This window comes from Malaclemys terrapin, unplaced genomic scaffold (assembly GCF_027887155.1).
Source record: "Malaclemys terrapin pileata isolate rMalTer1 unplaced genomic scaffold, rMalTer1.hap1 H_1, whole genome shotgun sequence".
Classification (NCBI taxonomy): domain Eukaryota; kingdom Metazoa; phylum Chordata; order Testudines; family Emydidae; genus Malaclemys; species Malaclemys terrapin.
The window spans coordinates 924,487-937,940 of record NW_026530195.1 but is presented as its reverse complement, the minus strand read 5'-3'; the positions used below and the strand labels follow the sequence as shown (position 1 = coordinate 937,940).

At 60.9% G+C, this 13,454-nt stretch overlaps 1 protein-coding gene across 1 annotated transcript; it reads left to right on the top strand.

The window, feature by feature from the left end:
• The first annotated feature begins 1,007 nt into the window (after positions 1–1,007).
• On the top strand, positions 1,008–13,335 carry LOC128829638 (ataxin-2-like protein). Its single transcript, XM_054015115.1, is given in 27 exon segments — positions 1,008–1,172; positions 1,175–1,315; positions 1,318–1,619; positions 1,971–2,007; positions 3,531–3,587; positions 4,617–4,688; positions 5,838–5,988; positions 6,085–6,209; positions 6,367–6,458; positions 7,544–7,744; positions 7,829–8,004; positions 8,180–8,284; positions 8,547–8,744; positions 8,895–8,984; positions 9,310–9,377; positions 9,461–9,741; positions 9,918–9,987; positions 10,108–10,254; positions 10,679–10,751; positions 11,050–11,237; positions 11,480–11,609; positions 11,694–11,815; positions 11,915–12,124; positions 12,208–12,307; positions 12,310–12,397; positions 12,875–13,040; positions 13,042–13,335. Coding segments are annotated over 27 exon segments (3,795 nt in total). The 3' UTR covers positions 13,282–13,335.
• The last annotated feature ends 119 nt before the right edge of the window (positions 13,336–13,454 follow it).

Genomic DNA, 13,454 nt, shown 5'->3' with positions numbered 1-13,454 from the left:
AAGTGAGGTGTGAACTTTTAACAGGGAGGGTAATTAACAACTGGGTCAGTTTCCCAAGGGTCCTGACTGATTCTACTCCACTGACAGCTTTTAAATCAAGACTGGATATTTTTCTTAAAGAGCTAATCTAGTTCAACTAGGCATTAATTCAAGGCAGTCCTATGGCCTGTGATACAGGAGGTCAGAGGAAATAATTGCAGGGTCTGTTCTGGCATGGCACTCTGTGACCATCTCAAATATCTTCTGGCCCCCACACGTGCCCTTCTGCCCCCCTCCCCCAACTCCACCCCCCATGTGCCCCTCTGCCCCCTCCCCCAGCTCCACCCCCCACACGTGCCCCTCTGCCGCCCTCCCCCCTGGCCCAACTCCACCCTCCACACGTGCCCTTCTGCCCCCCTCCCCCAGCTCCACCCCCCACATGTACCCTTCTGCCCCCCTCCCCCAGCTCCACCCCTCACGTGCCCCTCTGCCACCCTCCCCCCTGGCCCAGCCCTACCCCCCACACGTATCCCTCTGCCCCCTCCCCCGCCTGCCCCCTGGCCCAGCTCCACCCCCCACGTGCTCCCCTGCCCCTCCGAGGGCACAGGGTGTCTATGTAACCAGGGTTACATGTACACGTCACGGGGGGGTGTTCAGGTTGCGCGGGCAGGAGCCGGGACTCATTCTCTCGTCCCCTCTGTGAGGCGGTCCGGCGGAGGGATCACTCTGCGCCTGCGCTCTCAGCTTTACCTGCCCCCAACTCCGGCAAGTTCCCTCCCCAGGAGGCCCATGCGCAGCGTGGGGCGGAAGGTCTTTGGGAGGGACGCGCACGCGCAGAGGCCGTGGTGCTTGCTCCCTCCCCCCGGCTACGTGACGCTGTACGCAGGCGCACAAGCCGAGGGCCGCCGGAAGGTTTCCTCAAACGCGTAGCGGGCCCGGAGACCCGGTCACACCTCGCGCATGCGTACCGAGGCAGCGCCATTCCCTCCCTTCCGCTCTGTGGTGCGGCGCGTGCGCAGCGGCCGCGAATGGGCTTCTTACCTCGGCGGAAGGATCAAAAAGTTCCCGCTTTTGGATCACGTGGTGCGACCCATCACCGCGGTGCGGATGTGCCCGGCTGGCGGTGCCGTCGGCGCAGGCGCACTGAGCTGGCTTCCCCGCCGCGCTGCCCCTTCTCCTCTCCGTCCACACAGGCTCATTGTGCGGAGGGAGCCTCGAGGAGAGCGCGCGGGCCGGGTTCCGATCCGAACGCCCCTCCCCCTCCCCCTCCCCCGCGGCCCGCGCGCGCCGCTCGCCAACGGCCGCGCCCACCGCCTCGCGCCCTCCCCGCCTCGCGCGCGCGCCCGCCCGCCGGGTGGCTGATTCGCTCGCGCCCGCCCCGCCGGGGTTGACTGGGGCCGCGCCGGCGCCGCCATGTTGAAGCAGCCACAGCCGCTGCCCCCGCAGCCCCCCCCGGGCGGCCCCGTGCCCCAGGCCGGGCCCCCGCCCGCCCGCAAGGCCCCCCCGCCGGGGGCCGCCCCCAGCCCCAACGGCAGCCTCAGCCTCAGCCCCAGCGGCGGGGCGGGGCGGGCCGCGACGGCGGCCCCGGGCGGGGGGGGAGGCGGCGGCGGCGGCCCCGGAGGAAGCGGCGGCGGCACCAGGTAACAGCCGGGTCCGGGGGGGAGGGGTCGCGGCCCGGGGGGGCGCCGGGAGGGTCCCGTGACTGCGCGCGCGCGCGGCAGGGAGGTGGGGTGGGGGACAGCGCGAGCTTGGTGCTGATTGGCCGGTTCTGCAGCCAATCCCCGCCCGGCGGCGGCACGAGGGAGAGGGAGACGACACCCCCCCCCCCCCCAGAGTTCTGGGAGTGCAGGGTTGGGACCCAGGCGTCCGGGCTGCCAGCCTGGTGAGCCCTGCCAGAGGGCGCGGGCCCCTCGCGGGAGCGGGGTGGGGGGGTGTCAGGGCCCGGCGGCGCAGTGCTACTGTAACTAGCTCTACCTGTGATTTGTTTTCAGGGGGCAGAGCACAGGGAAGGGGCCTCCCCAGTCTCCAGTAAGTACCTGAGGCTCTGTCTAAAGGGGAGAGGGGGGAACCTGATGCTGGTCTCCCAGGAGAGCCAGGCTGTCTGTTGTACTGACTTCCTGGTCGAGAGCCTCTTTTCCTCCGCAGCAGCCGCGGGTGGCTGGGCAGGCCCTTCCTCTTTCTTGAGAACATGGCATGGGCTGGAGATGCTTGTGTTGGCCTCCGTTAATGCCTCAGACAATATCTTCTCTGTACTGCTCTTCCCACAGGCTTCTGCTGGACTTGCCTGGCATTTCCTACTTTCTGCATCGTAATTCAAGTTCAAATGTTTCCCAAAAATGTGTACTAGAGAAGAGAGGGACCCGACCTGCCACCCAGCACTCTGACCTTTAACTGCTTCCTTGTGGCCCAGATCTTAATGAGTGTGTCTCATAGTGTTTTGGTAGCACTTGCTTCCCTTTGATCTCAAGGGACACTAGTGTGATAGGAGTCCCCAGTGAGCCAGACAGATGCCATTCCTCACCCACTGAGCCAGTCAGTCCAGATTGGAGCTAGTGCCCTGTGGAGGGGAAAGTCCCATATCTCCTTCCCTGATATCTTCTGAGCCAATTTATTCCTCCAACCCAGGGCCAGATTGGAACTCTAGAGGTGAAAGGTCCCATAATTGCCTTCAGTCCCCAGGGTATCTGTGCTTTTAAGTTGGTCCCTCCCCTTCACTCCAAGTATGCAGCTGAACACCTCCCCATTGGCTTCCCATCACTGCGGGGAAGGTGTGTGTGTTCTGCTCTGAAAAACTGCTTTAGAAGAGATGTTCTGCTTCAGGTTCATGGTCTCGTTCCAAGTCCAAAGATGTGTTCTCTGGTTCCCTGAAGTTGGATCCTCTGCCGTGTGTCTCTGCAGTAACAAGTGCAGCCAGAATTTACCCTCAGCAGAGCTGTTCGCTCAGTCCCTGTAGCAGGATGGGGGGCAGAGGGGCGGTGCATAAGGCACAGCTTCAGGGGCGTTGCAGTGCTAGTGGGAGTACAGAGTCGCCAGTGGGACTCTGACATCCAGCTGTCTCTCTCTCAGATCCACCTTGGAGGAGGTTTCCCTGCAGTGCTGTCTCTTCCCTCTCACTGGGCCATGTGCTGGGGTTGCTGGGTGAGATTCTCTGGCTTGGGTTACGCAGGAGGCCAGGCTTGATCATTCTGGCCTTAAGATCTGTGAATCCTTGGATTGTCTCCTCCTGGAAAAGAGGGGGCAGGCTCACTCTGGGCCTGCTGGTGCCGATGGGGTTGGCATGAGCTCAAGGCTCCAAAGTTTGGGGGTCGTTCAGGACCCAAGCCTGCGTCTCCACACAGCAGCACGTGGCTGGCCCTGGAGTCGTACCCCAAGCATGCCCTGTAAGTGTAGCATCACAGAGGTGATTGCTGTTAGTACACCACTCATCCTGGTAACTGCCCTGGCTCCTAACCCGGGTGCTGAGGGCGGTGCATACAGGGGAAGCCTGGGGGATGAAGGTTGTGTATTCATTGCTCCTTGTTGATGGGTTCATCTCACTGTGTTAATGATAGGTGTTCGAAGGTGTCTATAACAATTCTCGAATGCTGCATTTCCTGACGGCTGTCGTGGTAAGTGCTGTCAGTTCCTGTTCCAATGCTGAGGGGGTTGCCTAGCATGGTCCATTCAGGAGCAGGCTGTTGCAAGGGTCTCGGGGGCGGGGAGGAGTTTCTGGCTTTGGGGGGAGGACAGTCATACTGTCCCCTCTCTCAGAAACTCCCTGTTCCCAGCATTGGACTTTGAGTTGGGAACTAGGGAGGGAGGTGAAGGGGTGCGTGTGTCATCCAGCAGGACATGTCCATGGGAGTGTGGGGAGGGGGGGATCTGGAGAGAGAGGGGCGGTGTGGGGTATTTTCTGCTGGGGGGTGGACCTGGGCCTGTGGGAAGAGAGGAAAGGAGCAGCAGCTGTGTTGGTGGCAGGGGCCGGAGGGATAAGGAGCTGAAGGCCAGGCTGGCACTGCAGATTGGGAGGTAATGCTGTCCACTTCTGTGCCTGTGCTCATCACCAGAGCATCGACGCGCGGCATACAGCATCCAAAAACGGATTCCTGTGCAGGAGGCCTGGATTCCTCCTCCTCCTCCCCCCCCCCGCCCCCCCCCCCCACACACACACTTGCCACTGTCCTCAGAGAGACTGGGGAGAGGTCACCGGCTGCAGTGTGCGTCCTGCTGTAGAAAGAGAAGTTCTTGGGGGTGGTCTGGGAGTTTCACAGCCAAAGGTCTCACCCCATCTCAGTCTGCAGGCTGCCCCTGGGCTCTGGCAGTTCTTGCCTTCACAGTGGGTCACAGTGGTGGGCTCCCAGCTGAGTGGTGCTGCCTGGGCTAGGATAGTACGAGCCTCTGGCGTGCTGGGCAGCCGTGAGTCTAGTAGGACCCTGTGTAACAGGTGCCAGTGAGAGAGTGTGCTGCTTCCCAGAGTGATTCCCTTTGGGCATCTCCTCTCTTCTCCCAGTTCTGGGGGGTGGGCCGGGGGACCCTGGGAGCTGCAGTGGGGGTGGGGATGGTGTGAAGGAGAAACAGATTGTGCTCTACTGGAGGGAACCTTGGACCCTGTGGTATGTGCTTTCCCAGACAGTGCTAATCTCTGGCTCTGTCCCCAGGGCTCCACGTGTGATGTGAATGTGAAAAATGGCAGCACCTTTGAGGGGATTTTTAAAACTCTCAGCTCTAAGGTAAGTGTCGGGGGGGATAGTGGAATGCTGGGGTCCCCGTGGCTGGCCAGTCCTCTGGGAAGCAGGAGGCAGGCTCTTGGGACAGGGCACACAGTGTCTGAGTTCCGTGGTGAACATCTGGGGTCCCCCTGGGCAGTGGCAGGCCTGGCTCTTGGGACATGGCACAGAGCATCTAAGCTCAGTGGTTAACATGTTACTCATGGGGGAATTCTGCGCCAAAAAAATAAAAAATTCTGTGCACAATATTTTAAAATTCTGTATATTTTATTTGTCAAAATAACACAATATGATCAAAATACCTTACCTGTCAACAATACAGACAACAGCAAAAAAGATTCCCCCAGGAGTAAATAGTTAAAGAAACCCCTACAACAACCCAGTTCCAGATTGGGGGGCTGGAGGGAGCTGTTGGGTCCCCAGAGCCCAGACACCCACACCCCCTTCCCCCCAGAGCTGAACCACGGGGCAACCCCCAGCCCAGACAGCAGTCCCTCCAGAGCCTTTACTTCCCCCAACTTCTTTACTGTCCCACCGGGGCACATGTTGTGGTGCGGCCGTGCCCTTCCTTACCCTTTGCCAGAGCTGGCTGGGTTGTCCCATGCACTCTCCAGTCCCTGCAAGAATGAGGATCAAAAAGCATGCAGCTTCCAACCCAGCTGGGCTGGGCGCTCTGCTCACTGCAATCTGAGCTCTGCAGAGACCAGTGGCCTGAAATTCTGCGGGGCAAACAGGAAATTCTGCATTCTGCAGTGGCACAGAATTCCCCCAGGAGTAACCGTGGGGTCCTCCATGGCAGCGGGAGGCTGGCTCCTGGGACATGGCGCAGAGCGTCTGAGCTCTGTGGTGAACATGTGGGGTCCCCCATGGCAGTGGGAGGCCGGTTCTTGTGGCAGGGCGCAGAGCGTCTGAGCTCTGTGGTGAACATGTGGGGTCCCCCATGGCAGCGGGAGGCCGGTTCTTGGGGCAGGGCGCAGAGCGTCTGAGCTCTGTGGTGAACATGTGGGGTCCCCCATGGCAGCGGGAGGCCGGTTCTTGGGGCAGGGCGCAGAGCGTCTGAGCTCTGTGGTGAACATGTGGGGTCCCCCATGGCAGCGGGAGGCCGGTTCTTGGGGCAGGGGCACAGTGTGCAGTAATGGTGGCTGTTTGCAGTTCGAGCTTGCTGTGGATGCGGTGCACAGGAAGACCCCAGATCAGCTGGTGGGACCTAAGCGGGAGGACATTGTGGACACCATGGTCTTCAAGCCCACCGATGTCATGCTGGTGCATTTCCGTAATGTTGATTTCAATTACGCCACCAAAGGTAATGCTGGCCCTCTAGATGGGGCCTGTTCCCGCTTGGGGCTGGGGGGTCACCCAGAGGGGGTGGCAGACCTTATGGCCCATTGTCTGCTCCTAGACAAGTTCACGGACTCTGCCATCGCCATGAACTCCAAGGTTAACGGGGAGCACAAAGAGAAGGTGCTGCAGCGCTGGGAAGGAGGGGACAGCAACAGTGACGACTACGACCTGGAGTCTGACATGGTAAGACTTCGCCCCTCCTTGCATTCAGGGCCTGAGGTGAGGTGGGCAGGGGTTAGCATGGGGAGAGGGCTCTGGGGTACCCAGATCCTTTCTGCTGCTTGGCGCTCAGCGCTGGGGGCTCTGCAGAGCCTGTATCTAATACTTGTCCTTGTTGCAGTCTAATGGCTGGGATCCCAATGAGATGTTCAAGTTTAATGAAGAGAACTATGGTGTGAAGACAACGTACGACAGTAGTTTGTCCTCCTACACGTGAGTGTGGGCCTGGGCTCTGTGTGGGAGGGAGCTGTCGCTCTTGGGGAAGAGTGTGTGATTCTTGGGTCCAGTGCCTTTGTATCAGGCTACAAAGGCCAAAGGGGCTGCCCCTTTTGAGAAGAACTGCAGTACCACACATGGCTCCGTTGAAAGAACAAGGGTGTAGCTCTCAGTAGTGAGGGAATAGCCAAGTTCAAGCTGCCCAGGCTGGCTTTCATTTAAAGTCACACCTCCATCAGGAGGATTTTGTTCACTCTTCTTCCACGCAAAAAATGATCCGTTTCCAGCTTGTTTTCTTTGGGGATTTGTCTAGTCCATCTTTCTGTTTTCCTGAGCCAGTGGTTCTCAACTTATTTACCATCGTGGGCTGTATATGCAGCTGTACGTGTGTTGTGGGCAGCATCCACACAATATATATACTACCTATATGGCCCTGAGGATGTGAGTTGGGCTGCAGCTGTATACCGATTGGGCCGCATGTGGCTTGCAAGCCAGGGGTTGAGAACCACTGCCCTGGGGAATCGGATACTGTTTCCTTTGTCCTTGTGGGCCTTTCACGTAGCAGAACGGGGTGGTGGGGGAGAGATTAGAAAAGGAACAGGCGGTTCTGAACCCACAAAAATGGATAGGAGCCTCGGGGGCAGGTGCGTGTGTGCGGTGGGAGGGGTTGGCTCAGGTTGGAGGACCTTGGATAGGTGCGTAGGGCAGGAGTTGGAGCTACTTCTAACTCCTTTTCTTTAACTGCCTTCATCTGGAGTTGATGTCCCTTTCATGTAGATTTTTTTTGGTATAAAATTTCCTAAGAAAACATCCAGATTAAACTGTTTAGTAAGAAAATGTGTCTGGATGCATCTGAACCACAAAAGTGACCCAGGGTTTCTGCGTGCAGGGTGATTTTCATCCCCCTTGTGCTCAGATGGGCAAACGAATTCCAGAAACAGGCTCCCTCCAGTGGAGACCAGAGCAGCAATTGCCACCCAAAATGGGGGGCTTCAGACAGCTCTGAGCCATAGTGTCATCCTGTACAGCTCTTGGGAGGGTCAGCTGGCACTGAGGCCTGTCTCTGTCTGTCCCTGTCCTAGCGTCCCTCTAGAGAAAGATAACTCAGAGGAGTTCCGGCAGCGGGAAGCCCGGGCGGCCCAGTTGGCCCGGGAGATTGAGTCGAGCCCCCAGTACCGCCTGCGCATTGCCATGGAGAATGACGACGGCCGGACGGAGGAGGAGAAACACAGCTCTGTGCAGAGGCAGGTGTCTGGCAGGGACAGCCCCAGCTTGGCCTCCAGGTGAGAGAGGCGCATGCACACATGTGGGGTGGGGTGGGGAGGGTGTGGGAGCCGATGTAACTCCTCTTCCATCTGTGTCTGCAGGGAGGGCAAGTATGTCCCGCTGCCACAGCGCGTCAGAGAGGGCTCGCGAGGAGGCGTCCGGTGCAGCAGCTCCCGGGGTGGGAGGCCAGGGGTGGGGTCCATCCCTCCCCGGGGCAGTGCGCACCATCCAGACAGCAACTCTAGTCCTGTCCCGGAGCAGCGAGGGATCAATGGAGGTGAGATCCGGGGACCTACATGAGAGGCTTCCTAGGAGGCTCTAGCAATGCCTGAGGCTGGTCTCCAGTGCCCTTCAGCCCGGAGTTCGCACACTGCTCTCTGGGAAGGTCAGGGACTGTGTCCAAGCTGCTTCACCAGCCCTCTAACCCCCTCCTATGCTTGCTTGCTTTCCAGGACCCTCCCGAATGTCTCCGAAGTCCCAGCGTCCCATCCGGGGTGCCAAGACCATGTCTTCCCCGTCAAGCCGCCCTGTGGAGGTCTCGGCAGCTCCCCCTGCAGGTAGGCAGGGTGGGGATCTTTCTGCTCTGATGGCTAGAGAGGGGTCTGCGGCTGGAACATTGCCCCAGTCACTGTTAGCCCGGTGGGCAGGAGGAGCGGCTGAGGGTTAACCTGCAGGGCCCTGCTGGAGACAAGGGTGGTGGTTTATAGAGTCTGAGAGCCCTAGTCTGTGTGGTTGTCCCTGTGTCTCTTGCTGTGTATGTGGGGGGGGGGGGGATCAGGACCTATGTTCTCACCCGGTCTCTAATGTTTCTCCCTGCAGTGGGCCGCATGTACCCTCCTCGCTCTCCCAAGTCTGCCTCAGCCACTCCAGTCTCTTCCCAGGATTCTCCGGTGGGATCTGCCATGCCAGCAGCACCCGCATCCCCGTCGGAGGCCAGAACTGGCCTGGAGTCGAGTGTTTCCCCAACCCCCCCTTCTCCCAAAGTAGCCGCCCCCGTGCCGGCCACTGCTGTTGAGGGTAAGGCCCAGGGAGCAGCGTGGGGCTTCTGGGGACTCTTGTGGCTGCTGTGAGGAGATGGGCCTGGGGAGCTGTGCCTTGGAGCAGGGGTCGGGTGGGGCAGGGCAGGGCAGTGTAGTGTGTTAAGGGATTTCCATTTTCCCCTCCCAGGGAAAGAGGCTCCCACATCTGTGGCTAAAGATCCTGGCAGAACCTTGGAAGTGACGGGGCCATGTGAGCTCAACAAGGCAGCCAGCAAAGGTGTGTGTGTGCGTCTAGGAGTCAGCACTGACAGGGCCGGGCCCCAGCCACCCTGTGACGCCTCAGAACCTGGTGTGTGCCCCTGAGGGAGACTGCTCCAAGCTTCGCTTCCCAAGCGAAGGGACCTGGGGAGAAGATGCAGGGGCCTGCATCCTCCTGTTGGGGGTCTTTTCTGTGACCTGTCCCCCTCATGGAAGCATAACCCGTCTGTGTTGGCGGAGCTTTAGTGAGGCTGGGGGGTTGGGGTGGGGAGTGGGGGTTCCCTATGGCTGGGGGCACCCTGAGGCTGCAGCAGCCCCTCTGCTCACTCCTCTGTTCTCCACAGCAGGGCTGCAGAATGAGCAGAAGCGGACCCAGCTGGAGGAGCTGCGCAAGTTTGGGGCCCAGTTCAAGGTAAGGCCTGGTGACAGCAGGGAGGGTGGGGGGAGTGGGCGTGTCTGGGCTGGCCTCACCACGAGTATCTGGCTCCCCCACAGCTCCAGCCGAGCAGTTCCCCAGAGACCAGCCTGGAGTCCTTCAGTGCCAGGCCCAAGGAGCCTCTGGAGGGCAAGGAGAAGTCCCTTGAGCCGGGCATCTGCGAGGGTCCTGAGGAGGCGACCACCATGAGCATGGTGCCAAAGCCCAGCGGGACCAGCCTGGAGCTGCTGCCGGAGAGTGGCAAAGAGGAGAAGGGTCTGTGTGAGGTGGCCGAGCAGCAGGCGGCCAGCCCCCCGGGCAAGGGCGAGCCCGAGGACAAAGAGGAGGGGCCTGTGTCTGAGTGAGTCTGCAGCGGAGGGCCAGGGGTTCTCTCACAGGTTGGGGAGGGCAAGGCAGGCTGCACTCAGGGGAGTGGGGTGGGGGGCATGGCAGGCTCCACTGGGGGGGAAGTGGGTTGGAGGGAGACGCTGGGCTCTCCAGGGTTTTTAACCCTGATTTGTCCTGCATTGGTTTCAGGCAAGTGAAGAAATCGACCCTGAATCCCAATGCCAAGGAGTTCAACCCCTCGAAAACGCTGCTTTCTGTGGTGAGTGATCTGGGCTGGAGGGAGTGGAAGCCCCATTGGCTCCAGCGGCTGCTGGTCCTCCCCATCGCTGGTGAGGATCTGGCTGGGTCCCATGCTCACCTGCTCTATCTCTGCTTCCAGAACAAGTCAACGAGCACCCCCACGTCACCGGGCCCTCGTGCCCATTCCACTCCCTCCATCCCAGTGATCACGGCCGGCCAGACGGGCATGTACAGCCCCCAGTACATTTCCTACATACCTCAGATCCACATGAGCCCTGCCGTCCAAGTGAGCCCCCCATCGCTGTATGGGGGAGGGGAGGGGGGCCACACTGGCAGCAGGAGATGAGGAAGCTGTGTGTGTGTGGGGGGGGGGGAGCAGGGCCTGTCCAGGGGGGTGGGGGCACACTGGGAAAGCTGGGGGGAGGAGCTGCAGGGATGGCGGGGGGGAAGGCTGCAGGGATGAGGGAGCAAGGCCTGTCTGGGGTGGGGAGGAGGGAGTGGGAAGGAAATGGGGGATGGGGAAGCTGCAGGGATGGGGGGAGCAGGGCCTATCCAGAGGGGGGGCGGGGGCACATTGGGAAGAGGGCAGGAAGGGGGAGCTGCAGAGGGTGGGTAAATGTGTTTGGGGATGGGGGGAGCTGGGTTCTGAGGGGGCAGGGGAGCTCGCCTTGTTCTTAGGTAACCACCCTGCTGCCGCTCTCTCGTTGCAGGCGCCCCAGATGTACCCATACCCTGTCTCCAGCTCAGTGCCTGGCCAGCAGGGCAAGTACCGAGGAGCCAAAGGTGAGCCTGGCGTTTCTCAGTGGGGCATAGCAAGTCTGGCACCAGCTGCACTGATGGGATGGGGGGGCTGGCTAAAGCATGGACAGAGCTCCCCTCCCTGGTGGGTGGGGCTAACCTGGAGCCCCTCCCAGGGCAGCAGATGCTGATCCACTGGAGTGATGGGATGTCTGGGGAGAGATGGCAGCAGGGACCATTGCGTGGGGCTGGAGGGGAGGGTCCCTCACCATAGGGTTGAGGCAGCAATACAGCCTAGGGGCTTCTGGGGTCCGTTTTGAGCAGCTGGCTCCTTTTCCCACAGGTTCCCTCCCACCCCAGCGCTCCGACCAGCATCAGCCGACATCTGCACCCCCCATTATGCAGGCGGCAGCGGCGGCAGGGCCCCCCCTGGTAGCAGCTACGCCCTACTCCTCCTACATTTCCTATAACCCCCAGCAGTTCACGGGGCAGCCCACCATGATGCAGCCTATGGCGCACTACCCTTCTCAGGTAAGGGCCACGGGGAGGGGAGGGAGGAGCATGGGGGTGAAGCGAGAAGGGCCCTTCTGTCCCATTGTGGCCTCAGTGGGGCCATCTGGGAGCAGAGGGGTGAGTGTGTGGGGATAGTCTAACAGTCACGGGGCCTGGCTCCTGCAGCCTTTGGGGGCAGAGGGGTGTGCCGGAGGCAGTGAGGGGTGAGCACACAGGGGTGGTCCCTCTAACAGCCGTGAGGCCTGGTTCTTCCCTTGCAGCCTGTCTTTGCCCCGATGCTCCAGAGCAACCCCCGCATGATGACATCTGGCAGCCATCCCCAGGCCATTGTGTCGTCCTCCACGCCCCAATACCCCCCCTCGGAGCAGCCCACGCCCCAGACGCTCTATGGTGAGTCTATAGGCTGGGGCCGGGGAGCCCCGGGGGCTGGGGCCAATTCTGCTGCTCGGGGTCTGACTGGGTGTCTCTCTCCAGCTACAGTTCATCAGTCCTATCCCCACCATGCGACACAGCTGCACCCCCACCAGCCTCAGCCAGCCACCACCCCGACAGGGAACCAACAGCAGGCGCAGCACGCTGCCCCCAGCCCCGTACAGGTGAGGGGGGACGTCCCCCGGGGCTGAGGGGGACGGGAGTGGGTGGGGAGGTGTTTGACTCCCTGACCCGGCTCACGACATTCCTGTGTCCTGGCGCAGCACCAGGCTGGACAGCCGCCCCACCTGGCCAGTGCCCAGCAGCAGCAGAACCTGTACCACACGGCCACGCTGACAGCCACGCCGCCCTCCATCACGCCAGGGCCCAGTGCCCAGTCCCCCCAGAGCAGCTTCCCACAGCAGGCTGTCTATGCCATCCACGCCCACCAGCAGCTGCAGCACGGCTACACCAACATGGCCCATGTCACCCAGGTAGGTGGCAGGGGCAGCAGGGCTGCGGGCACTACACGGGCCCCACCCACCAACACTCATCCCCCTGCTCTCCCCTCCCACAGGCCCATGTCCAGACTGGAATAACAGCAGCACCGCCCCCCCACCCCGGGGCGCCTCATCCCCCCCAGGTCATGCTGCTCCACCCCTCGCAGACCCATGGGGGGCCCCCCCAAGGCGGCGTGCCACAGAGCGGGGTGCCCACCCTCTCAGCCTCCACACCATCTCCATACACCTATATAGGACACCATCAAGGTCAGTGCTGGGGGTGGGGGGATGTCTCAGAGGTTCAGGACTGGTGGGTGTGTGTGATGGGCCAGGCTGGTACCAGAGTAACCCCCCACCCCCTATGCTGGCAAGCTGTTGAGGGGCTACCCTTCCTTCTCAGAACTGAGCCCCCAGCTCAGGGAGATGATGGAGGGTCCGGCCCCTAATGTGAAGGCCTGCAGTGAGGGGGCTGTCTAGGCATCAGTGTGACAGGCCTGCAGTGCTCATTGCCCTGGGAGATGAGCGTGGTGAGGGCAGGGCATGTTCTCGCCTTCCTCCTGCAGCAGGTGCTGTGGGTGGGGCTTGGGGAGGCCTCTATGCAGTGGGGTGGATAGGCCACCTGGCTCCAGGCCCGGGGTGGGCAGGCGGGCTGGCTGCAGCCCTGTCTCCCTGCTGTGGGGGTCCAGTGCTCGGCCTCCTGTCCTGCTTTGCTCACTAACAATCTCTGCTCTCTTTCTAGTTCAGTCTCACCCATCCCAGCAGCTCCCATTCCACCCCCCTGGAAACTGAAGCCTCGATTCCTGACTGTGAACTGAACTCCCAGTGCCGGCCCCTGCCCGGGATCCGGTTTGCTCCTTCTGCCCCCTTGTGTGCGCCCCGGCCTGGCAGCCGGGCCCTGAGGTGGAACCCCCAGCCTGCCCCTTACGGGGCCATAGCTGGGGGCGGGGCTTTACCAAGCACCTTTTTTGTTGGTTTGCAGAGCGTGCAGCGGCAAGAGCCACCTGCCCCTGGCTCCTGGAGCCGCCAAGGTTTTATTTTCTATTATTTATAACTCCAATCGGGCTGTTAAACAGAGTGTTGGGCTCCCCTCCCCTAGTCATGCGACCACAGGAGCAGACCAGACTGATGAACACCGACTTTTTATTACATAAAAATATTTAAAAAGTGGAAAAAAAAAAATAAAATAAAATTTTAAACTAACTCCATGGTGGGTGTTGGGGTGAGTCTGTGGGGGCTTGTGAGGGGAGGAGAATAGCCTAAGGAGGGGTTACACTTGTGGAAGGGTGGGGTTGGAGTCCTGGCTTCTGTTCCCTTCATTTCTGCT